Genomic DNA, 24,930 nt, shown 5'->3' with positions numbered 1-24,930 from the left:
GGTGAGAGCAAACTCAACCTCAGAGGCCGCTTTGGAGGTGACTCTTTCCTCTCAGCTTGCGGCCAGCAGGTAGGGATGGCCACACACACAGATGGGTTGGCTGGGCTGTCCCAGGTGGGCTGGGGGTGTAGGGGTGGCCACTCCCTGGGTCCTGAGGTGGGAGACAGATTCTGTCACTCTTGCTCTTCCACCCGTCAGCCACTCAGTCTTGCCCCAGCCACCAAATGACTCCCAATGCCACCTGCTCTGCAGATCTAAGAGCTTGGCCCCGGCACCCAAGCCCTACCCAAAGCCAGCTGCTTCGTGACAGTGACCCCCTTGACTCTGCCTGACTGGTCCCCTCATCTTTCTTACGACTCTGTGCCTTTGCTGGTGCACCTCCCCCACCTAGACGGCCCTCCTCTGTCCCCTCTGTCAGCGGGTGACCATCACTGGTCACACAGACAGCTGCCCTGAGACACCCACCCTTGAACCACTCTTCTCCCCTTCTCACCCCAACATAGGTGTCACACTGGCAGCCCTGTCCCCACCCATGACTGTGTCCTTCTTGCCCTCCCCACTCCCTTCCAAGGCCCAACACTGGCTCCATGGTGTGGTCCAGGAAGCCCTCCTCATCTTCTCCTCCCTCCCAGGCAGGTTGCTGTGCCCTGGGCTTCAGTTCTCCCAGTTCTGGCCCATATGTGGCTTTCTTGGCCCGAGTCTCTTCTCCCTAGCCCAGGACAGAGACCTGCACATTCTGGGTGCTGGCTGAATAAAGGGATCCATTTCCACAGCATTTACCCCTGCACCTGGGCTTCTTAGCACAGGTATTGTTCCTGCTGGCAGGACTGGTTGGGGGTGGGACAAGTGGGAAAATGAGTGCAGGAAGGACAGTTGTTGTCACAATTGTCATTTATTGGACACCTATGCACAGTCATGGTGCCATCTACCTCCACATGTGTGGCTCATTTCATCTTCACCACGAGTCTATGGGGTGGGCTTTCCTGCCACTGGTTTATGGATGAGGAAGCAGAGAGTGGCCCCAGGGCAGGCGGCTAGGATGAGACAGAGCCAGGACTGAAAGCCGGCCTACCCGCCTGCCCTCAGCTCCCCCACTGGAGAGGTGGGGGTGCCCCAGGCAAGTCGCTGCCCTGATGGATGGCTGCGTCCTCGTGGCTCCCTTTCTGTTATCTCTAGACTGACAGCCTCCCGTCAAGGTAGACTCTGACCTGTGACTCCCTCATGGCCCACTTCTCAGAGCAGAGTCAGAGGTCGCTAGAGGCGTGACCCTGGCCCATGGCAGCCCCTGCAGCCAGGGCCATCTTGGTTGGAGCCAGCCCGGCCTTGCCAACACAGCTTGGAGCCCAGCTAGACACGTGGCCGTCTCCACAGGGCGTGCCTCCCTGCACACAAACCTGTGTGTGCATGCGCACAACCGGCACCACCTTCACGTTCATCACAGAGCACCAGGCCCAGTTTACAAAGCACCTCCCCGTCGAGGTAGCTCTCACTTGCGCAGCACCCACCATGTACCAGGCCACGGTCTGGGTGCTCCCCACCCACTGTCTAAAGTGCAGCCCCCAGAGAGCAGGCCGGGTGAGCCAATGCTCTTTGGATATGAGACCAGAGAGGGGCAGGGACGTGTCCAAGGGCACAAGGGACCACGTAAAGGAGCTGGGGGAGTTTACCCTAAGGCTCCTTCCTCCCAGTCAAGGGCTCCTTCCACCAGAGCACGCTGACTGCTGACTCATGTCCATAATGAAATGTTATGTATGAAACGCCTATAGCCGCATATAGAAATGTGTGCCTGGACCTATGCACCTGTGCAAATATTCCTAACACATGCCATCAGCGGTTAACAACACACCTATACACAGAGGAGCGAATCAGCAGCTCCCCTGGGCTCTGACAGCCCTTTATGGTTCCCCTCGGTGCTGCCAGTATTTCCCTCGCTGTATTGGCCATCTTGAGAACAGGAACACCCCAGCACCCAGCACAGGGTGCTCACTACATGGACCCCTGCAGTCACTATACATGGCAGTTGAAGGAACAAATAAATGTCTGACAGATTGGGATGCTGTGTGGAGCCTGTGACAAGCCCCATCTGGAGAATCAAAGCACGAGCTTCTAGCATTTTGGAGCAAAAGCCATGCTCTCTTCATCAAATAACCGCTCACCTTCTGAGAAGTGGCACCTGGCACCTGACAATTAATTCAACAAGGTTGAACTACTGGCTCCTGGTAGAGTATGAGCACTTAACCACAGGACCCCAAGTGACCATGCACCTGAGCTGCTCACTCTGGGCCTGTGCCATCTTATCCACCAAACCATAGAGTCAGGCAGGCAATGACAATGCTTCGTCACCAAAGGGCAGTGGTCACAGGAGATCAGACCAGAACGGGTCCTGCAGGCACAAGTGAGTTACGGGAGGCTCACCCTCCGGATAACACCTTCTTCTGCCACATTGCTTGCCCTCCCTCAGCTCACACCGAGAGCCTTGTAAGGAGTTCCCAACAACCAGCTTCCCAAACAAGGAAAAAAGCCCAGGAGCATGGTTTGCAAATGACACACATGATAAGCAGGAACTAGCTGGAGGCTGAGCTATGGTGCAACAGCCGCACTCAGGTGTGACCCTGACGGGAAGTAAAAAAAGGAAATCCTCTTCCGAGTCAAAACTCAACAGCCGTGCATGTGGTTGATCTCTGTCCAGAAAGCGACCTGGCCAGGGGCACTGATCAATACAGATTGCGTCTGCCAGATAGAGACTGGGAAGGAACGAGATTGGAGAATTGATAGCAATAATGACCATGTAATAAAATACTTAGAGTACTCATTATGCGCAAGGCACAGTTCTAATTGCTTTGCCTGCATATATATGAGGAGCAAGTGGACAGATCTCTCAGGATGGGTTGTGTGGGGATATTTGTGTCCCATGTGAGTGCTCACCAAAAGGAGCATGGTTACCCAGCCCGTGGAAGTCTGTCAACCTCTTCTCCAGACACCCAGTGCTTGTTCAATGAGCCAATGAACAAAATTATCATAGTAGAAGGGATGGATGTTATGCATCAGTTCAACATTGATTTACCTTCACATTTAACTTTTTACTTAAATATTTTCTTCATTATTAACCCTGTATTGAATAAAAAGAGTAAGGTTTATTTTTTATGTATAAAGCACAAATATACATAGTTATTAAATAGATATCTACAGTATATCTGTGTAAATAAAACTACATGGGGAAGGACAATTAGGATAAAAATGTCTAAAAAGGCTTCTTAGAGGGTGATAATAAAAAAAAAAAAATAGGTAGAGCAGCTGCTAAAGGGGCTCTGGCCACCACTAGCCAAGGGGAAGATGCATGATACAATCTAGAATTATTTGGAATTTACTTAATAATATACTGAAGAAAAAACTGAAAATTGTGGGAGTTCATTCGCCACAGTAACGGCCTCCAGGCTGATAAAGATGGCAAAAACATGAATAAGGGTCTGTCCTCATTTCCCCTGCCACTCCCTCCCCCTGCTCCGAACACTCCCCTGCTTGCCTGGGACCAGACCTGCTCTCTCCTTCCCTGTCCCACCTGCCTTCAGTCTGACACTTGAGGAGCGGGGAGTGAGGAGTGAGGAAGAGCCAACTCCTTCTCCTGTCAAATTCTAGGCTTTGTGGGAAGGGAAGAAGAGGTGGGTGCTCTGCAAGCCCAGTGTCCTGTGGAGGGAAGGCAAGAGGAAAGAAGAGTTCTTCATGACTATGATTCACACTTAACTCTATCAAACACTTGGAACTCATTTTTATTAGCATCACAGCCCCTGAGTTCCTCACTACCTCATCATCGCCCACCCCTTCCATTTTCAGATGGACATCACCAGAGAATCTGAGGGGGCCCTAGACACAGTACCCACTGAGAGTCCTTCCTAGGAGGCCAAAGCTGCCTGTGATTTTGTCTACCTGTCCTGGGTACTACCCAGGCCCTGAGGAGACCATATCCTAATCTTCAATGGAAGAGCCTCTGCTTCTAGTGAAGATCACTTCAGCAGGTCTCAATTCACAGCCACAGGTAAGGAGCTGTCTTGCTGCACATGGGGCTGTGTTTCTCTTTTAAAATTCTGTTCCCTAAGCAATAAACATCCTTCCTTTATTGCTTATAGATTCTACAGGAGAGGAGAGGTGGCCATTACCGGGGCCTCATTGTCCACGAGATCGTCCCAGTGATTAGAAGCCCAGTAATGTTGGGATTGCAGATGGTGAGGGCTTCATGGGGAGAAAGGTGGTCCAGGGCAGTACCCCCCAAAAACAGGGAGGTGGATCTCTAATAGCCTGAGGGCCCTGTCCCTTAGTGAGCAGTGTAGCTGAGAGGACACCACATGTGGGTACTGTGGCACCTGGCTCATAATGCTCCCCTCTCTCCCACCTCCTGCCACCATCTGGGTGATTTCACTGTCCACATGGATAACCCAACCAATACCCTGGCCTCCCAGACCACTGACTCCACATCCGCAGGAAGCATCTCTACCCTTCGACTACCCATTCCTTGAACCTCACCATCACCCAGAGCTCTCTGTGCTATGACTTCCTAAATACAATCATCCCGCTGTCTGACTAGTCCCCCAGATCACACTTCTTATTCTCTCAATACCCGTTTCCAGATACCCGGAATGCTGCCAGACATATAGCAGGCACTCCTAATGAGGACTTCACTGAGACTTCTGCACCGTCAGATGCACATCACTCACACAGATATCCACAGATTCCTGCACTGTCCCCAAATCTATCACACACTCTCCTCATCCCTCCTCCCCAAGCCTGCCTGGGTCCCATGGTCCATTTCTTCCACCACTCTGTGTACAACTACTACATGTCAGGTACCATGGACACAGTGGTGAAGGTACAGACTCATCCAGTCACTGCCCTGGTCCTGTGTTCTTATTCCAGATCCAAACAGCAGAACCCAAACCTTGGAATAAACCAACACTCATCTTCATGGTTCCTATACCAAGATTACTGAGCACCTTGCTATGTTCCCCCAAAAATCATGGGCTCCATCCTCTACTGGGGCCTCCCTACTGCTCAACATCCTCTCACAGTCCCCCTCTCTGAGTCCTAACCGAGTAGTCCCTTCTCCCAGGCCTTCCCACAACCCGACTCCTCTCACCTCCTCCAGGACTGGGCTGCAGAAGTCAACATTCAACTTCTCCCTCTCCATTGACTCCTCCCTACTCAAGTCTCTCTCTCCTTCCCCAAGAAAATGCTCCCTTGTTCCTGCATCTCCATTTAGCTCTGTACCTCTCTCTCCTCTTTCAAATTTCTCAAAAAGAGATTCTATATTTGATGTCCAGTCTCCTCTACTTACGCTTTCTGCTCCAGACTTGCCGACCTCAAGCCTCTCCTTCAAAGTGTGTCCTCTGTAACTACAATCTCTTCAACTCCACCCCACTAAAATCCCACCACCCTGAAGGCTAGACGTGAGGCCCAATCTATCCCAGAAAGGTGTGTTAATCTCGCTCCTGGGAATCCAACAATATCACCTCAAACTAAACACAGACTGAGGTGGAAACTTTCCCAACTCACTGATTTTTAAATGTGATACCAAAATGTGACAGCCCGCCAAAAAAAAGCAATAAACTCAGAAATGGCAAATAGATTTAATGCAGAGTGTCAACTTCAATTGATTGATAGTGGCTGCCTAGAGTGCTGTGTTGAGTAGGTTTCTGAGGATGCACCCTGGCTTGAAGAGAAAGACTGGCAGGATTAACAATATCTGAAAACACAAGTAAGAGAAAATAAAAGGGTCAATTGACATCCAGCAAACAGAAAGGAATAAAATGCCAAAAGCAGTGTCTTGGCACACTCTCCACATCATTCTCCAACTTGGGCCTTCCTAGAATCATCCAGCTCCTCACACCAGCCCCATAAGCCCCAGATGTCCCCACTGAAACCAAGGCAGATACCTGAAATCTCACTTGTAGGAGAAACCACAGGCACCAGAGCTGCCACTGGTGCTGGCACCAGCTCCACCAAGGCCAGCGAAGAGCCCAAATGTGAGAGTGGCGGTCAGGCTGGCACCAGCACTGAAGCCACCACTGGTGCTGGCACTGGCACTGGCACTGTTATTGGTACTGGTACTGGCACCAGTGCTGGCACTGCCACTCTCTTGGGCTTTGGCTTTAGCTTCTGCTCCCGCCTGGATCCGGGCTTTGGCCCAGGGTCCGATATCAGCTTCGTCCCAGTTGCAGGGCCCGGCAGCATTCTCCGAGCCGAGCCCAATGCCCATTCGAGCTCTAATCTCGGCCCTCGCCTTGGCTTCAGCTGCAGCCTCAGCTGCAGCCTTCAAATCCGCTTCCATCGCCTCTCGGTACTGAGCTGCCCATTCCTTGGGATCCTTCTTTTGTACCTGAAACAAAAATAACCATCAGAAGGAGCACAGAGGGATTAAGCCATAGTAATAATACAGTCTTACTATGTAAATAACCATCAGAATGAGCATAAGAGGATTAAACATCTACTCTTTATGCTAGGCACTATGCTACATGCTTAGTATAAAAAGATAATAGTAATAACACAGTATTACCAGTAATTATGCACCTAATACTCCATCCCTGCTCTGACACTTACTAGCTCCATGACTTTGGACATGTCACCTACCAACCTCTCTGGGCCTCAGTTTTCTCATCTGTAACAGGGCAATGACATATCAGGTTGTAAGGCTTAAATGATTCAGAAAAAGTGCCTGTTACAGTGTTTTGACAATTAACAGAAGCACCAAAACATTCAGATTTGAACTGCAGGCTGCTCTGCACACAGCCTGCCCCAGCCAGGGGCACCCCCTGCTCTTGACTTGCCAAGCTCAGGCAGCTCTCCAATTACCTTGCAGGCAAACTTGAGGACTTTCATCTTGCTGGTCTCATAGTAAGAGCGCAGGCCCCAGAAGAACTCATATTCAGGGGGATTGCTATTGGGGACTCTGGCATAGTCCAGGTACCTTGGAAAGAGAGGTTCAAAGCCTTTATTTCTAAGACCATTCATGGCCTACCCATGCATAGACTGGACAGGCTCCAGATGGCAACATTATCCACTAATTACTACAGTCTTTCTTCCAATATTGAGCCCTGTCCCACTGGTCTTGCCCAGAAGCCACATAGAGGTGTTGGGGGACATTTGTTCATAGGGAAGCCACAAGTTTGACGCCCTCATCACAATGACCCCAGATTCCTGTTGGGTGTGTTGTAAACAGAGGAGCCATTCTTTGGGCCCCCTGCTCTGAGCACACCCCACTGCAAGTGTCTTGGCCTCAGCCTGGCCAAGCCCAGAAAGGTCCACCACAGAAAATGACCAGAAAGACTACAGAGGAAGAATAGCCAATAGCAGCATGCTTCACACATGCTGAATTCCTGACCCTTTGTGTGTGTTTCTGTGTGCACATGCGTGTGGCTGAGTGTTCGCATGTCCTCCAAGGACCAAGGATAGGTGAGCCTTGGCCAGAAATTCAAGAGGACTGGGCTCCAGGCCCATACCAGCTGTGGGCCATGCTCAGATCTCCCCTCTCGGAGCCCCAGGTCCCTCAACTGTAAAACGGGGATAGGATGACAGCTGCAGGGTAGTTATGAAAATGAAATGAGATGTACAAGTTAACTCCCCAGCATGGTACCTGGTTGCCTGAAGCTACCATTCTATGTCATTTCTTTACGGAAATTAATTTCTATGAAGCTCTAGTTAGCAGAGTAAAAAGAACTAAGGCTTTGGAGCCAAGTTCTAAACATAACTCTTCTACTTGCTACCTGTGTAACCCTGACCAAATGACTTCACCTCTCTAAACCTCAGTTTCTGCATACGTACAATGATGGTAACGATAATCCCTCCCTTGTAGAACTGGTCTCAAGACAAATGTTGAAGTATATGTAACAGATCAGGAAACATGTGCTGCTCCTGTTTCCCATCACCGCCCAAGGAATAATCCCACCTGCATACATGCAAATATGCAAATACATACACACATAGACACATGCATGCATGCACCATGGCTTTATCACTCAGTTCTGAAATAGGCCAAATGCATGGAACACATGAACACCAGACAGAGATACTTACTTCTGCTTCACAAACTCATCAGTGATGAGCTTCTTCACGTCCCCAAAGAGTGAATGATGTATCCTGAGAGAAGAAAAAGAAAAATAAATAAACAAATAAATTCACTCAAGGCCATGGCACTTCCCAGATGTGGGCAGAGGCATTTCCAAGATGGAAAAGAGGTTTCCAGCACAAGAGGGAAGCTCCATAGAAGCCCAAGAGACACTGAGAGAGGGAGCAGAGAGTTCAGGACCATTCGCCCATCATCCACCCAGGTCAGAACCCTGGGCCGTCTACCCAGTCCAGCACCCCACCCACTCCACCAGACCACCAGACTGATGCAATCCTAGGACCGTCCTCTCTTGCCAAAGGACAACACGGACAGCAAGCGCTGAGAGAGCCCAATCATACCCAGGGCGCAGCCCCAACTTGCGCAGCACCTCCCAGATGACAGCTGCGAGGGGAGGCAAGAGGAGACAGGGACAGAAATTGAACACATGGAATCTAGACCACAGCCACCCATTCAGCTGCAAGCCCAGCCACTCACCCTCACTGGACCGATTTCCATTCATGAAGATGATGCTAAGAAGCACCATGAGCAGACCCAGCTTGGGTGAGTCCTTAGTCCTAGAGAAATAACAGGACAGAGAGGTTTATGTTCAGCAGCCATCTGCAATAGACACACAAGCCAACTCACTAGGCTAGCCTGTCCCAGATTCCTCAGATACAGAATTCTGCCCAGTCTCTGCTTCCAGCTCTATGCCACCCTGGGCAAGGCACTTAGACTTGCAAGCCTCAGTCTACTCTTCGGTAAAATAGAAAAATCATATTTTCCCTTCCCTGGGTTTCCAAGAAGACGGAAGAATGGCTGTCAACCTGGTACAACACAAGCACTCAGTCAATGTGAGTCCCCTCTTTCTGTCCCAGAACCTTCAGCCCCACTGACACTCCTGCGCTTCACGCATCCTGATCCACCCACACCAGGAAGCCCTCCTTGAGAACCACTCTGCCAAAGCCAGGCCAGGCACCCAGTAGGAAGAGGCAAGCAATGACAGGCCTGCTTTCCTGGGAAGCTTCTACAGAGACAGCAAACCTGACAGCAGGAATGTCCCACACCAGGCTCCTACACCCTTCAGTCAATCATAATCAGGTGCCACTACTGTGAGCAGGGCTCCGACTATGCATGGGAACTGGGACAGGGCTTTTGAGACCCTGTCTTTCCTGACTCTCTAAGAGGATGGGGGAAGTAGGACAAAGAAGGGGTAGCAGCACATGGCCAAAGCAGAAGCCCCCCCCACACCTCAGCCCTTTCCCAGCTTACGTTCCCAGTATGCCTGCATCAGTGGGCTCTAAGGTGCTGAGAAGAATGTACAAGTGGTCATTCTTATCAATTTCCTTCAATTGAATCCCAAATACCTGCGGATGGGGAGAACAGCTTGTGAGATGACAAAATTCAGCTTCCGGGGCATGCTGCAGCTCCCTATGTACCTAGGAGTTTTGCATGTGTGAGAAATCAGTGAGATAATGCACACAAAGTACATAGCTAAGTGCCTGGCACCCGGTAAACACACTGCAAATGTACCATTGTCATCATCATCTTTGTGATGAGTGGGACTCTAGGGAGACAGAGAATGGGGAATGAAAGGGAGAGGTGAAATCTCAAATACATGGCAGGAGCTGCGGACAGAAGGCAGGACTAAGTTGGGTGTCTTGGGTCCTAGCTGTACTTTTACCATTGACTTGCTGTGTGACCCATCGCTAATCTACACCCCTCCCTAGGCCACTGTCTGCCCCTCAGCATAGTGATGGAGCTGGATTAGCAGGTCTCTTTGGTTCCCGAGAAGGGACTCGTACATTTTTGTTGAATTCAAGGCTTCCCCACTGTGCCCATCCCCCAGGGCTGCCCCTTCACCTTCTCCAAGGAATAGCCTGCTCGTTCAATGATTTCAGGGTACACATCAGTGTATTCTTTGATGATGTCCTTCAGCATGTCTGTAAGGGGAGAGTGTTGTGAGCACCTGACTGAAGAGATGCCAGGTGGCCCTGATGCCCAAGCTATAGACTCTTTGCCAACCACACCAAGGGTGGCATAACCCGGTTCTGTGCTTATCAACAGAGATGCCAGCACTGCCAAATTAAAACTTTGGGAGGACAGAGACATGAGCATAAGAGCAAGGGATATCCCCCAGCACAATGGTGTAAGGGCAATGGAGGGCAGAGCTCAGGGCAGAGGGAGGATTGGTAGGACTTTACCTGAGCGCTTGATGGGAATCTTTGTCTGGTCTTTAGCCAAAAGGTACTTCACCAAATCATTTGCCTGGCAGAGTAGAAAAAGATGGAAAGACCAAAACAAGTTTGCAGAAAACTTGAGACGATGGCAAAGAAAAGGGCAGCCAAGGCAGTAGAAAAGGCAGAGTAAAAACGACAGAGTTCTTACCCTCCCTTGCAAAAGGGCCACATCCCGAGGTGGTGGTGCTTCAGGCTCTTGGGATGACTGGAGCTTGGCAGCTCTACGGCGAGCCTTGCCCCTACGGGCTTTAGGTGATCTCAGGGAGAGCAAGGCTCTCCGGGCCCAAGCAGCCAACCGAGTCCTTGATGCCCTGCGGGCCCAAAAGGCTATGGGACCCCTTGAAGCCCTGCGGGCCATTGAGGCCATTAGGGCCTTTGAGACCCTTCGGCCACCTGTGGTTCCAGAAGCCTGACTCTGATCACTGCTGCCATCCTCTTCCCCATCCAGATGCTTCACCTGTATCAACAGAGAGGAAGCTCAACATCACCAGATGAAGCAAGTGGTCCTTTTCCTCTCCCTATCTCTTCCAGGAAGCAGCCGCTACTCCCACCCCTGTAGTAACAGTCTGACTCAATAGATGTTGGCCATGCTGAACCCTGGGTTTGTTTCTCACTGACTTCCAAGCAGGTGTATCATCTGCCTAGCAGGCCAGGAGCAAACCAAGGGTGGGTGGAGGCTGAGTCTTCTTCTCTTTCTGTGCCCACTACTGGCTCTGCTTGAACCATCCTAGACAAGCCGCTTCACCTCTCTGGAACTCAGCTTCCTTCTCCATAAAATTGGGGCTATGAGAATTACTTTCAAGATTTAATGAGACAACCTGCATAAATGTGCTTAGCTCAAGGCCTAATACAGGGCAGCTACTATGTAAACATAAACTGCATTACATTCAGATTGCACCTCCCCATCAGTCTGCAAGCTCTCTGAAGACAGGAATTACATCACATTACTCTCAGTGCCCCCCACAGCCCTGATGAGCACAGGGATCTTTCTAAATGTTTGTAGAACAAATGAACCAACTGAGAGAGGAGTAGAAAACCAAGGGTGGTGACTGCAGAGGTCTTACCTTTCGGGCTTTCTTGGCTTTGACCTTGGGCCGAGTATCCTGATTCTCCTGAGACTGGGCAGCTGCACTCTCAGGCTCAGGTTCATCTGCTGAGGCCTGAGAGGGTGCAGCCTCAGTCTCCTGGGCCTTTGTATTGACCTTCGTATCAGCCACATGGCTGACCTTTTTGGTCTCAGTGGCAGGCATTGTCACAGCCTGCGGGTCAGCATTCTGTTTCTTGGTGTCAGCTGCTACACTCTTGTTTTCAGTTGCCAGAACCTGGGTATCAGTCAGCTGAGTAGTAGATGAGGCCTGGGTGGCAGGTGCCTCCTGAGCCTCCGGGGTCTTTGAGACCTCTGTGGCCTTTGAGACCCCAGAGGCTTTTGAGACCTTCACATCCTCTGAGACCTCCAGTGCCTTTGAGGCCTTCAGTGTCTCTGGGACCTCCACATTCTGGGTCACTGTCAATAGAGTCTGCATCATCAAGCTACTGTCCTTTTCTGAAGCTTCAGCCTGCAAGAGGAAGCAGGGAAGTTCACAGACCTTCTCCCCACCCCCAACTAAGCAAATGGCTCCAAAATTCCAAGGCCACACTTCTCTGACCTGTACTGACTCCTACCTGCGGTGTGCTCTGACCACCTCAGCCCAACAAGGCCTCCCTTTCCTCTGAGCAAGAACTGATGGCAGAAGAGGGGCCCGCCCACCTTCTCTCCCTCCCTCCACTGGGCAGGGGGACACCCAGGCAGGAAAGTAGGTGGAGAAGGACAAGGATGGGAGGGGAAGAGCCAAGGGACTTGGGGCAGCAACAAGGGCTGAAGAGGAAAAGCAGCTGGGGAAAGGACAGAAAGAGGCCTTACCTGGAAGCGAGTTAGACCCGCACCACTCTCGCTTGTGTCAGACATGTCTCAATTTGGCCTGGCAAGAGCTGAGCCTGAAGGGGAGAAGGCCTGGGTCAAGTTGAAGCCCACTGAACGTCCTCTCCCCTGTTGTGCCTGGAGGCTGATCCTCACCTTCCGTAGGTCCCCAATTCCAACCCCCTCCACCACCCCCAACGACTCCGTTCTCAGATACAAGAATTCAAAGCTTCTAAGTCTCAATTCTCTGCAGCCGCACCCTCCCCTTCGCCAGGAAGATGTGCCAGCGCGGCAGCTCTGAGGACCCCGCCCCTTTTCCCAGTGCACCCCCCACCCAGCCGCAGGTCGATAGAGCGCATGCGCGTCGGCTGCAGGGCCGATCTCAGCCCCGCCCGCTTTCCCAGCACGAGCCCTTTCTTTGATGTCCACCGTGCACATGCGCATTCAGCAGCTCGCTCTTCTCAGTGCTAGCCCTTCTCAACACGCCCCTTTCTAGCGAAACATAGTGCGCATGCGCAATGGTCGTGGTCTCAGTCTGGCACTCTGCCCCGACACACGCCCCACTCCAGGTCCGCAGTACCATTCGGTCCCGCCCCCTGCCCAACAAGCCTTCCTCCAAAATTGTCGCAGTGTCTGGTGGGCCCGGCCCCTCTCCTACTCACGCCCTACCGAGTCCAGTGTCTCTTGGCCCCGCCCTTCTTCCTAACACGCCCCCCTCCAGACAGGCGCATCTTGGTTCCGCCCCTTCCCTATTACACCCCCTCCTCAAATAAATATTGAGCTAGTGATTCCATCTTGGGCCCGGCCAAACCGGGTCCAGTCCCCTCCCTTCCCAGCCGGATGGATCCGGTACGATCCGGTCCTTATGGCAGGTTTTCTCCAGATCCCAGAGGGTGGGGCCGACCCCTAGCGGGGCTCCCATCCAAAAGCCGGCCCGGCTGCTCACCTCGTCCTCCTACAATTCCCGAGTGCGTCCACTCACTCCAAGCCCCTCCGAAACTCGGAGACCGCCCTCCCCTCTCTAGGCCGGAAGTGGTCCCGCCCCTTTCCGCCTCCCTAGGGGGCCTCCGTCCCAGCCTGTCTGCCCCTCCCCCGCGCCCTACTCCTCATTCCTTATGCCCCCCTCCGTATTCCCTTAGCCTGGCTCCCTACTCCCTATTCCTACCTCACATTTCCTATTTACTCCAGAATTCCTTCTTCCCATTCCTTACATCCTCCTCCGTGTTACGTTTGCACACCCTGCCCCTCAGTATTCCTTAACCCCTCTCTGCATCCCCGATTCTCTTCTCTGGATCTTCACTCCCCCTCAGTGTTCCCCTTCCTCCTTGTATTCCTCGTCCCCCTCCCAACATTCCTGGTTCCCCGTTTTTCTCCCCTCCTCCCTCCGCTAGTCTCTGCTCCCAGTCTGTACAGCCTACTACTTTCTCGGTCGTCCTCATTGCCTACACCCCACTCCAGGTCACCTCTGCTTCAGCTGCAGTGGTGCAGTAAGAATTGCTCATCTGCCTGGCTATGGGTTCGAGGGGTCTGAAACCACTCTCTGACCTCCATAAACCCCATTCTCAACGCCCCTCACCTTGTCCTCCAGCGAGTTCGGGATGCGTCTGCCTTCTCTAAGTCCCTCTCGAAGTCTCAGCCTCCTGGACTAGAGCTGCAGACAGCCCAACCCAGCCCAGCCCCTTTCCGCAGCCCCCTGCCACCCCCCCTCGCCTTCCTCGGGGGTGGGGCAATGGGGCCCCGCTCAGGGCTGTCTGACGCCAAAGCCCATGTTTATGCCACTGTACCAGGCTCAGTCTGAAGCTCTTCCAACCCAAACCGCCCCCTGAAAGCAAGTCATTCATTGAATTTATTTTTATATCTTCATTTTTTCTTATTACAAAGGTAATATGTTGTTGTTTTGTTGTTGTTGTTGTAAAAATTCAAACAATACAGTAATATATAACACACCAATGAAAGGCCACTCATCTCCCAGAAATAACCACTATTAACATTTTGCTCTCCAGATTTTTTTTCTATTTGTATACTAATTATTCAGGTTCTCTCTCCGACAAATGGTACACTATACATACCTTCTGTTCTGCTACCTGTTTTTTTCCAGTTATATATAAAACATCTTTCCGTCAGTGCACATTTTTCTAAACAGCTGCATGATCTTTTCTTGCATAGATGTCCCATAATTTATTGAACCAGTCCAGTACACATGTACATTTAGATTGTTTGGGGCACTTTTTTTTATGGTATTTTTTGCTAGCTCAAATGCTACAAAAAAGTCTTCCATTTTGATGCAAAATTTGTCAACTTACTCCTAAAAAGTACATGGAATAACATTCCCACCAGCAATGTCTCTCCTGTACGTGTCACATATTACAAATATTTTCATGTTATTTATGATAACTTTTGCCAAACAAAAATGTTTAATTATTATATAGTCAAATATATCCATTTTTCCCTCATCACAACTGGATTCTGCTGCTTGCTTAAAGATGCTTTTCACACTCCTATAACAAACCCTGTTTTTTTTTTCAAGCACTTTTGTGGCTTTATTACTTACATTTAGATGTTTGATCATTTCAAAATTTATTTTCTATACGGATTCAGCTTGATTACGCTTCAAAATCACAGTCTCTTACCCCTACATCATGTGCAAACTAATCCATCTTTTCCCTCTCTGCTTTGAAATGGCACCTCTATCACATAATAAATTCACATAAGCAATTGGATCTATTCAAGAGAACAAAATAAGATGTAAAATAATAGGACATAGACAAATCATCATTAATTACTGAATATATAAATGCAGACCTGGAAAACCCAAGAGCATCAACTAAAAAGTTATTAAAAACCATAATAAAATTCAGCACAACTGTTAGTTGCAGAAATAATGTTCAGTGCCTTTCCACATATAAATGTAATTCAAATGGACACAAGTCTTCTGCTTTATGTGGTCACCTTTTACTATGTAAATAACATATCATGAATCCCTATGTTCCATGGATAATTCAAGATAGACAAACACACAAATTTCTTGCATATTCAAGGCAGGCTTCTGTTTTCCTGTCTTTTCTCTTTCTCTGAATTATTGCTTTCTCCAAGTGTGTGATATCAGCTCACCATGTTCTTGACTCCTAGATTTTCTCCCTTATCCACACTAGACATAGCCCCTCCTTTTCTTCTACTTCTGGCATCTCAAATTCCCCACCCCTTCCAAATCGTGGCAAGTTGGCAAGTTTTGAATGCCAAGATGAGGACTTTGGTGTTGATCCTGGGAGCACCCAGGAGTTATTAAAGGATTCTAGGCAAGGATACAGCATAGGTTTGTGTTTTAGAAAGAACACCTAGCTGCTATATGGAGTATGGATTAGGTGTTGTCTTGGAAACAGGGAGAGTACTTATGACTTTTGTAGTCATCTGGGTAAGCAATGATTGTGCTTTGGCCTAGAGTGGTGGCAGATAGTGAGAAGTGATTGAATCGAGGAGATAGTAAAGAAGTAAAAAGTAACTGGACTTGAGTAACTGGATTGTGAAGAGAAGGGCAAGGAGGAGGGGAGTGTCAAAGGGAACTCTTGGCGATCTGATTTGAGAGATTGTGTGAATGATAACCCCTTTCACTGAGATCAGGAATACTGAAGGAAGAGCGGGTTTGAGGAGCAGGTTAGACGAGAACTGAACATTGCTTTTGAGGCACCTGTGGCATGTCCAGGTGGAAAGTACTACAGGCAGTTGAATATACATGTCTGAAGCTCAGAGAAGTGGTCTAGGCTGAGGTTATAGATCTAGGAGTCATCAGTACATAAATAGTTCTTGAATTCATGAGAAAGGGTAACAGCACCCTGGTGAATGCATAGTGCTAGAAGAGACATGGGCCCACGGAAGAGCCCTGCAGCCCAACAGCATCTTTGGTATAGGAGGAGGAAAAGAAACTCATGAAAGAGGCTGATAAGGAGTGACCAAAGAGGCAGAGAGAAAAACAGGAGAGGGCCGGACACGGTGGCTCACACCTGTAATCCCAGCACTTTGGGAGGCCGAGGTGGGCAGATCACCTGAGGTCAGGAGTTCAGGACCAGCCTGGTCAACACGGTGAAACCCCATCTCTACTAAAAATACAAAAAATTAGCTGGGTGTGGTGGACCACACCTGTAGTCTCAGCTACTCGGGAAGCTGAGGCAGGAGAATCGCTTGAACCCGGGAGATAGAGGTTGCAGTGAGCCGAGATTGTGCCACTGCACTCCAGCCTGGGTGATAGAGCGAGACACCATCAAAAACAAACAAACAAACAAAAAACAAGAGAAAGGAGTGTCACAAAAGTAAGGGAAGAGATTGTTTCAAAAGGAGGGAGGAGTCAAGGTCAATAGTGATGAATGGTGCCAAGAATCAAGAAAAGTAAGACCTGAAAAAATGTCTGGGGATTTTGACGATCAAGTGGTGGTCTCTGGGGACCTTGGAAGGAATAGTTTCAGTGCACATGTTTGTGGCATAGCTTGCTAATTGCTTACCCTGATATTCATCCTCCTCTTCTTCCTTAGTAATAAGCCATCTGATTTTTAGCTAGATACATAGCCTCCCAGAATAAAGGCCATGAGGACTAGGGTCACACTCTAAGGATACTGGATTAGTGAACTAAAAAGAACCTGGATCCGTAACAATTTCAAGAAGCCAACGTGAACTGCCTACCTCTGGATTTCTTTTAGGTGAGGCAAATAGATGTATGTCTTATTTAAGCCATTGTTATTTCAGAGTCTATTCCATGCAGTAGTTTCCTGATTGCAGTAAGTTGAGATATGAATAGCAGGTGAGGTATACATGACAATGGGTATGGAATGCTTTCCCAAGAAATGCCTGAGCTTGATTTCAAGGCTCTCCCAAAATCCAGCCCTGACTGCTTTTCCAGCCCTTTTCCTGCTGTTTTTCTGAGAGTACTAGATATAGTTGCCTATATTCCACCTAAACAGAACACTTCACTATTACCAGATATGCCCTGCCTTCTCTTGCCTAGGAGCCTTTGTTATGCAATTTTGTCCCCATGGGGAACACCCTCTGCTACAACTACCCTTCTGGTATATCTACACTCGGTTACAACCTCCAACATTTTAAGTTTCACAATGTTTTAGGTCTCAGTTGTGGTCTTTGGAATCCTGGGGTAACTTAAAGGAATACAGAGTCAGAATGTTAGGAGATATTATTGGATTCAGGAAGTCAGGAAAAATCTCAGTCCAAATCCATCAGAGAGGCATTCCCAAAGATTGTCAAACCCAAACTTCCCCAGACCCCTCTCAATTCCACCACCTTCATAACATAATACCATTAACACCCTTATCTTATGACCTGGGGATCAGAGGATAGGAGGCAACCTTATCGGGGGAGAAAAGACAAATTAGTTCATAATCTTTACCCTTTGACCAGAGAGATTTCCTCCCACCTTCCCCTTGTGAACTCTTGGAATCTTGATCTTCAGCATCCACCCATAAACTCTGAAGAACCTAGGTCACTGGGTCTCAGGCCCATTTCTAGCACCCATAGATCAGTAGAGAAATATCTGAGACCATATAGATCCTACATATCAACTAAGAGGAAAGATGAAAGGCTGTTATCATCAGGCAGCTCTGTTCTGGAGATAAGGAAAGGCAGGCTAAGGATTGCTTAGTGCAGAATGTCGAGACGGAACTGTCTAGTCCCACAGGCATCCAAGACTCCAGACTCTTGAAGCTCAAATGGAAAGCCCAGAATATCCCCACCACCAATCCTATCCTAGCACATTTACTTTCTCCCAAACTATACAGAATCCATATCTCTGAATTTTGGAAAATTTGGGAGAGGGTAGCAAAGGTTTCCTTTTAAGGCTGCCTGTCACTTCTTTAGTCATTTAAACCATGTAGCTCAGCATAGAAATCAACTTTAAACTGGACATCAGACTTTCTTGTTCTTCAGATTTCCATAACCATTCCCACCACTGTGAAAGGCCTAATAATTGTTCCTTCTCCCAGGCCCCATGCCCCACCCCTGTTGGACCCTTTCTGTCCCCCAACATGCTGGCAACTTCTCTCCTTTCCATTTCCAGGCTTCTATATTCTCTCTCTCTCTCTCTCTTCCCCCCACCTCCCCCAGGGTCTCACTCCGTCACTCTGGTTGAAGTGCAGTGGTGTGATCCCAGCTCACTGCAACCTCCACCTCCTGGGCTCAAGTGATCCTCCCACCTCAGCCTCCAGAAGTAGCTGGGACTACAGGCACATGCCACCACGTCCTACTAATTTTTAGGGTTTTGTTTGTTTGTATTTTTGGTAGAGATGGGGTTTCGCCATGTTGCCCAGGCTGGTCCCAAATTCTTGGACTCAAGCGATTCACCCGCCTCAGCCTCCCAAATTGTTGGGATTACAGGCATGAGCCACCGTACCTGGCCTATGTCTTCTTTCTTGAGCTGCTGGTGAAATCTCATTTTTCCCCTTTTATATGTAGGGCAATTTAGTTAACTTTGTTTCACTCTAAGCCCTAAGGGTTACCTTTCCACAGCAAAAATGACATTTTGTCAAACAAAAGACAAATTTCCCATAGATGAGGAAACCTGCTACCCACTTTTGGACTAACCCTCATTCTCCCCTGTTCTCTGTATATTGAGTCCTTCCTTAGCACAGGCTTGTGAGCTATGATTAGGCCATTCAACAGAAAATGAGCACCAACTATGCATTAGACACCTCTACAGAGGTGGCCCTTGCTCTTAAGGGGTTTATTTTTATACTGTGTGAACATTAGCCTCATTTCACAGATGGCAATATTAAAAGTGAGAGGGGTAACTTGCCCAAGGCAAGGCAACCAATGAGTGGTACAGAAAGGACTTGAACCCAAGTCAATGGAATATCAAATACCAAAGACTTAACCACTACACTATACTTTGTCCAATGATTTAAGTCCCAGAATATCCTTTCCAACACTCTTCACAGACATATGCTAGGCACATTACAGTATGTTTTTCATCTATGGAGGCACGTCTAACTGACTATCCATATGCCCATTTAGATATTGTCATAAGTGTCATAGGAAATATAATTATTTCATTGTTTTGAGATCAACATGCAGTTGTTAACATTTGATTTTTATGAATTTCATGCTTGTACATGACAACAAATGAAATAGTACAGAAGATCACGTGATAAAAACGAATAGTCCCCTGCCTCAACCCTCCCCATCTCCATCCCATCCCCTCAAAGCCAACTTTTAACAGTTTTTAGTTTTAGCTCTACTGTTGGTTCCCTTTACAACTCTAGATAATATGTATGTAATGTTTCTTTTTTAAAAAAAATTAGACAATATCCTATTGACTCCCAGAGATGGCAGTAAGGATTTTGTTTATGTACTGTGCCTCACTTTTCCCTCTACTCCCCTGCAATGGTTAACACTGATGTTCCTTTTTTGTTTTTGGTTAATTTTATAACTTGAAAAAAATATACTCAGCCCTCTATTTTGTATTCCATCCATTTTGACAGATAATTTTGACTCCCCATTTTTTAAGCCAAGGATATTATGGCTACAACCCTCCGCCTGCCCATTCAATGTCCCACATTGTCAGTTTTATCTTTCCTTTTACATTGCCCTGGTTATTAACGTTTACATTCTGTTCTGCAGCCACAATCAGATCTTCCCTACTTTGTCTCCCCAGGTTGACTCTATGACCTGAAACCCAATAAACAGCATTCACATTATCATGGCTATGTAAATATTTTTCAAAATCTAGCCAAGTAGTGAGCCTGGAATACACTTCCTTCTCTTCAAGTTCAATGTCACAGTCTTTGGGCCTCTCAGAGGAGAATGTTTCTAGCATCAAGGTCAAATGGAATCTTTCTTATACTCTTATCAGCTGCTCATAATCATGTTACATTTTATTTTGCTTTGTATTTGGCCAAGACTTTCTTGAATAATTACACACACACACACACACACACACACACACACACACACAGTTTCTAAAAGCTTTTCTTTTTTCCTTGAATTATATGCTTTTATTGTATTCACTCATTCAACAAGTATTTTTTGAGTGTCTACTACGTGTCAGGTACTGTTCTAGAAGATTAGGCTAGGGCAGTGAAGAAGACAGATAGCAATCCTTGGCCCCCATGGAGCTGATTCTAGTAAGGGAGAGAAATAAGATAAATCAGTAAAACGTATCCAAATTAAAATGTGTGATAAGTGCTATGGAGAAAAATTTCAGTTTTAAATAGGCTGGTCATAACAGTGTGTTGTATATTTCAAAATAGCTAGAAAAGATAAGTTGAAATGTTCCCAACACATAGAAATGATAAATACTCAAGGCAACGGATACCCTAAATACCCCGACTTGATTATTACACATTCTATGCATGTAACAAAATATCAATGTATCCCATAAATTTGTACAAATATTATGTATCAATAACAAAAAAAATAAAAATAAGTAAATAGGTTGGTCAGGGAAATACTCACTGAAAAGGTAGCATGTGGGCAAAAACTTGCACAAGGTGAGAGAACTAGCCAAGTGGATACTTGGTGAGAAAACATTCCAAGCAGAAAGAACAGTCATTGCAAAGGCCATGGGACAGGATCATGCCTGGCATTTTTTCCCCATGCCTGGCACTTTTGAAGAACATAATGGCCAGAGTTGCTAGAGTGATGGAGGAAGGCAGGAAGGGAAGTAATAGGAAATGGGGTCAAATGGGTAATGAGGGCTTGCCTCACCGACCCCTCTCACATAGGGCCATGTAAGCCACAAGCGGGATCCACAGGAGAGTTTGGAGCAAAAAGGGGACAGGATCTGACCTGGGTTTCAAAAGGATCCCTCTGGTTGTTGTAAAAATATACTGGTGGGAGGCAGAAAAGGGGATGATGAAGGCTGAAGCAGGAGGACCAGTAAGGAGGCTGCTGTAGTCATTGCTTGAATTGGATTCACTGTTTCCTGGATTCACTGTTCTGGGCAGCTGTCTGGAGATCCTTCTTCAGGTGTAGGAAATTATTATAACTTCTAATATATCTATTTTTTTGAGACAGGGTCTCACTCTGTCTCCCAAGCTGGAGTACAGTGGCACAATCATGGCTCACTGTAACCTCGAACTCCTGGGCTCAAGCAATCCTCCGCCTCTGCTTCCCAAGTAGCTGGGATTTACAGATGAGAGCCATCACGATTGGCTATTTCTTTTTACTTTTTTTTGTAGAGTCAGGGTCTCATTATGTTAGCCAGGCTGATCTCAAACTCCTGGCTTCAAGCGATCCTCCCACCTCAACCTCCCAAAGTGCTGGGATTACAGATGTGAGCCACCACATCTGGCCTAATATGTTTTCAATAAAGTTTCCTTCATTGTTTTGTTTTCTCTATCTAGAACTCTTATTATTTGAATGTCTAATCTGCTAGATTAATCCATCTCTCTTAAATTTTCTCTCACATTTTCTGTTGCCTTGGCTTTTTGCCCTACATTCTGGGAGATTTCCTCATTTCCTGGTCCTGGGAAATTTATTATTTCAGTAACTTATTTTTAATTTCTAAGGAATCTCTGTTTTCTCTGATTGTTCCTGTTTTATGGCATCTAGTTCTTGTTTTATGAGTGTTATATCTTCTTGAATCTTATTCAGAATAGTATCAATTTTTCCCCTGAAGTTCTCTTTTGTTTCCCAGATCCTCAAATTGCTCTAGGGTCAGTTGTTCTATTTGTTTCTTTTAGTATTTTGCTTTCATGCTACAGGCTTCCTTAATTTGCTTGAGACTCCTTGGCTACTCATTCATATTTAAGAGAAAAGGACTGGGTAGCTGATGGAAGTTTTCTCTGTTACTGTATAAGCAGAGCTGTTCTCTAGCTAGGACTCTCCCTCATGAGGAAATCCTGAGAGGAAACTTGGTGCGGACTTGTGGGTGGTGGCAACTGACAGGTTTTGGGACCCACAGATGCCAGAATGAGAAGACTTTGTTGTGATGCCAAATGCCCTAGGACAAATCTGAGTGTTCCTGGGGCAGTTTGTAAAATGTCATCAGAGATTTTGCCCCTGAGAGTAAGTACTGGAGCTGTCTGTGCTCCCTGTGTGGATGGGTAGAGGCGGGAGGGCCAGGGGCAGCAGGATTCTGACTGAGGCTGATAGTCCTTGTGCAGACCTTCAAGTACTTTCCTTTTTCTCAGCCCCATTCCTCGCGCCCCCCCCATCCTCCACAGGACCTGCAGATCCTGAGTCCAGAGCACCTCAGCGTCTCCCTTCTCCCTCCACTCAGGTCTCTGAGGACAGGGAGCTTTCCAGACTTTTGATCTCTGTCATGCCTCATCCTGCCCTCCTAGCAGCTATTTACTGATCACTTACCATGTGCCAAGCATTCTAAAAGTACAAACTCACTTAATCTTCATAAGAACTTTATGAAGTAGGTGCTATTACTATTCTTATTTTATAGATGAAGAAACTGAGGCTACAGAGAGGTTAATTAACTTGCTCAATATTATACAGTCAGTAAGTGGCAGAACTGAGATTCAAACCCATGTGGTCTGGGTCTAGAGCCTGTATTTTGAAACCACTATGTTATATTCTTTCTCAGTCCTGCCCCAGCCTGTCTTGGCCTCTGGCTGTTCTAGAGATTGTAAGTCTTATTATGTCTATGGGACCCCTAAATTGTTATGGGATCCTGAGTAAGTCCCTCCCGGCACTAGGCTAAAGTCAATACCAGGGAAGACCAGTATTGGGGGCTTACCTTGCCAATCCCTCTCTCATCGCCACTACCTTTTTAAGATGATCAATGCTAAGTGACCTTTCTCTGGCCCCAGTTACTGGGCTCCTGTGGATGTTTATAGGAAAGAAAAACCCCACCCCGAGCCAACACAGCAAACAGACAGACCCAGCACTCTGGTATGTTTAGTTTCCATTCATCTTACAGCTGGATGAGGGGAAAAAAGGAAGCATGGAACTGGCCCTTCTCCAGGCAAGATGCCAGCCCCAGCTCTTGGACAATCCTGACTTGTGTGAGCCTCAATGCCACATTCAGAGCCTTCCCCACCCTTCAGGATGGTCCCTCCCTCTCAAGAGAAGGGATACCTGGAGGTTTAAAAGAGCAAGGGTTTGGAGATTGGGCTCAGATCTTCTGGATGTGAACAACAGATCCAGGCCAGAGGTGTCATCATGTCTGGGTGGAGGTACCTCATCTGTGTTAGCTTTTTGCTGACCATTCTTCTTGAACTGACATACCAGGGACCCCCTGTCCCTGCTTCATCAAGCACAAAGGTCAGTTCTGGGATGAGGGAACAAAGCTTGGGGATTTGTGATAAAATTAGCTTCTTGGGGGAAATTTGGGAAGGTTATTCAGTGTGTTTCTTCAGTCCTATGACTGAGAAGCTAGAGCCAGAGAAAAAAGGTACTATTTGCTGAGCACATGTCAGGTGCTACACCAGGGATCCCAGAATTATTATTTCATTTAGTCCTCACAGCATCTCTGTGAGATGGGCTATATTATTATCCCCATTATAGAGAAGAGAAAACAGAGGTTCCAAGGTTAAGACACAGTTAGGAAGTGGCAGAACCGTCTGATCTCAAATCGTCCTCATTTCCCACTGCCCCACACTGGGAAGGAACTAGCTCTGCATCACGTGTGGGTAGATAGAGGGACCATTGCCTCAAGAAAGGAGAGGAAGAAGATAGATATTGTACTTGCTGTGTGCCCTCATCATGGATGCCAGATACTTACCATGCTTGCGGTGCATGATTGTGCTTATAAGTGCAACTCTTTACACCTGAGATCCTAAAGGAGAAAAAAATCAATATTTATCACAGTGCCTTGGACAGAGTAGGATTCAATGAATGGCGGCTGCTCTGCTATATTCTAAAGCCTTGCTACTCAAAGTGAAATCTGTGGACTAGTCCCAGCATCATCCCATGGGAGCTTTTTAGAAAGATAAAATCTCAGCCCTCACCCTAGTCTTGCTGAATCAGAATCTTCATTATAACAAGCTTTCCAGGAGATTCATGTGCACATCAAAGTTAGAGAAGTGCTTGTCCAGAGAGGTCCCTTGATCTCTAATCTTCTGAGTCTTGGGTTCTGAGACTTGATAAAGCTTGCTGAAGTAATCAGGCAGATCCACCAAATGGATGACAGAGGCTGTTTTCCCTCTCTAGGCCTTAGTTTATCCACCTGTATACTTTGAGGCCTGTGTAGGAATCTTGGGTTCCCAAATACTAGCCCATCTACGCTGAGGACATAGTCTACCTAAAACATCTCCTCCTGTCTTCTCTCTCAGCTGTTAATGACAAGCTATTCTATGCGCTCCACGGTGGTGTCTCGCTATGCCCACACGTTGGTCACCTCTGTCCTGTTTAATCCACATGCTGAAGCCCATGAAGCCATCTTTGACCTGGATCTGCCTCATCTTGCCTTTATCTCCAATTTCAGTATGTAAGTCTGCTTCCAAAGTCACCACTTCATTCATTTGTGCATATATTTGTTCATTCTTGTGCTTATTCTGTCAGCAGAGCATAGTGATTAAGAGAATGCACTCTGAGATCAGACTTCTTGAGTCTGAATCCTGGCTCTGCCAGTTTGGGACCCAGGGCAAGCTACTTCATTTCTGGGAGTCTCATTTTACACATCCACAAAATGGGGATAAAATTAGAACCCACTTTCTTTTTTCTTTCTTTCTTTTTTTTTTTTTTCATTGTTTTTTGACATGGAGTCTTGCTCTGTTGCCCAGGCTGGAGTGGAGTGGCACAATCTCAGCTCACTG

At 47.6% G+C, this 24,930-nt stretch overlaps 2 protein-coding genes and 1 non-coding gene across 6 annotated transcripts in view; 1 reads left to right on the top strand and 2 right to left on the bottom strand.

Moving 5' to 3' along the window:
* Positions 1 to 5,599: 5,599 nt before the first annotated feature.
* Positions 5,600 to 14,022, bottom strand: MAGED2 (MAGE family member D2). 4 transcript variants are annotated; one of them, XM_054471282.2, is made up of 13 exons: positions 13,803 to 14,022; positions 12,230 to 12,303; positions 11,394 to 11,885; positions 10,478 to 10,786; positions 10,294 to 10,357; positions 9,953 to 10,032; positions 9,362 to 9,456; positions 8,588 to 8,667; positions 8,452 to 8,494; positions 8,062 to 8,124; positions 6,841 to 6,955; positions 5,925 to 6,367; positions 5,600 to 5,734 (listed from the first exon to the last, which is right to left on the bottom strand). In XM_054471282.2, the coding sequence occupies exons 2-12, from the start codon at positions 12,272 to 12,274 to the stop codon at positions 5,933 to 5,935; spliced, it is 1,821 nt and encodes a 606-aa protein (XP_054327257.1). In that variant the 5' UTR covers positions 12,275 to 12,303; positions 13,803 to 14,022; the 3' UTR covers positions 5,600 to 5,734; positions 5,925 to 5,932. The 4 variants fall into 4 exon arrangements, with proteins under 4 accessions (XP_054327257.1, XP_054327258.1, XP_054327256.1 ...); XM_054471283.2 differs by lacking the exon at positions 13,803 to 14,022 and adding an exon at positions 13,173 to 13,279; XM_054471281.1 differs by lacking the exon at positions 13,803 to 14,022 and adding an exon at positions 12,383 to 12,620.
* On the bottom strand, positions 7,119 to 7,246 carry LOC129025568 (small nucleolar RNA SNORA11). The gene has a single exon (XR_008497313.1). It is a non-coding gene; the product is annotated as a small nucleolar RNA SNORA11 (small nucleolar RNA).
* A 9,268-nt stretch (positions 14,023 to 23,290) lies between the features above and the next one.
* The window catches only part of ITIH6 (inter-alpha-trypsin inhibitor heavy chain family member 6), a 42,937-nt gene continuing 41,297 nt past the window's right edge, over positions 23,291 to 24,930 (top strand). Inside the window, exons 1-2 of the mRNA XM_054473064.1 lie at positions 23,291 to 23,437; positions 24,448 to 24,602. Coding sequence (XP_054329039.1) covers positions 23,336 to 23,437; positions 24,448 to 24,602 — 257 coding nt within the window. The 5' untranslated portion in view covers positions 23,291 to 23,335. The remainder of the gene's footprint in view (positions 23,438 to 24,447; positions 24,603 to 24,930) is intronic.

This window comes from Pongo pygmaeus, chromosome X (genome assembly GCF_028885625.2).
Source record: "Pongo pygmaeus isolate AG05252 chromosome X, NHGRI_mPonPyg2-v2.0_pri, whole genome shotgun sequence".
NCBI lineage: Eukaryota > Metazoa > Chordata > Mammalia > Primates > Hominidae > Pongo > Pongo pygmaeus.
The sequence above is the reverse complement of the archived record's forward strand: the minus strand, read 5'-3'. Positions and strand labels throughout refer to the sequence as shown.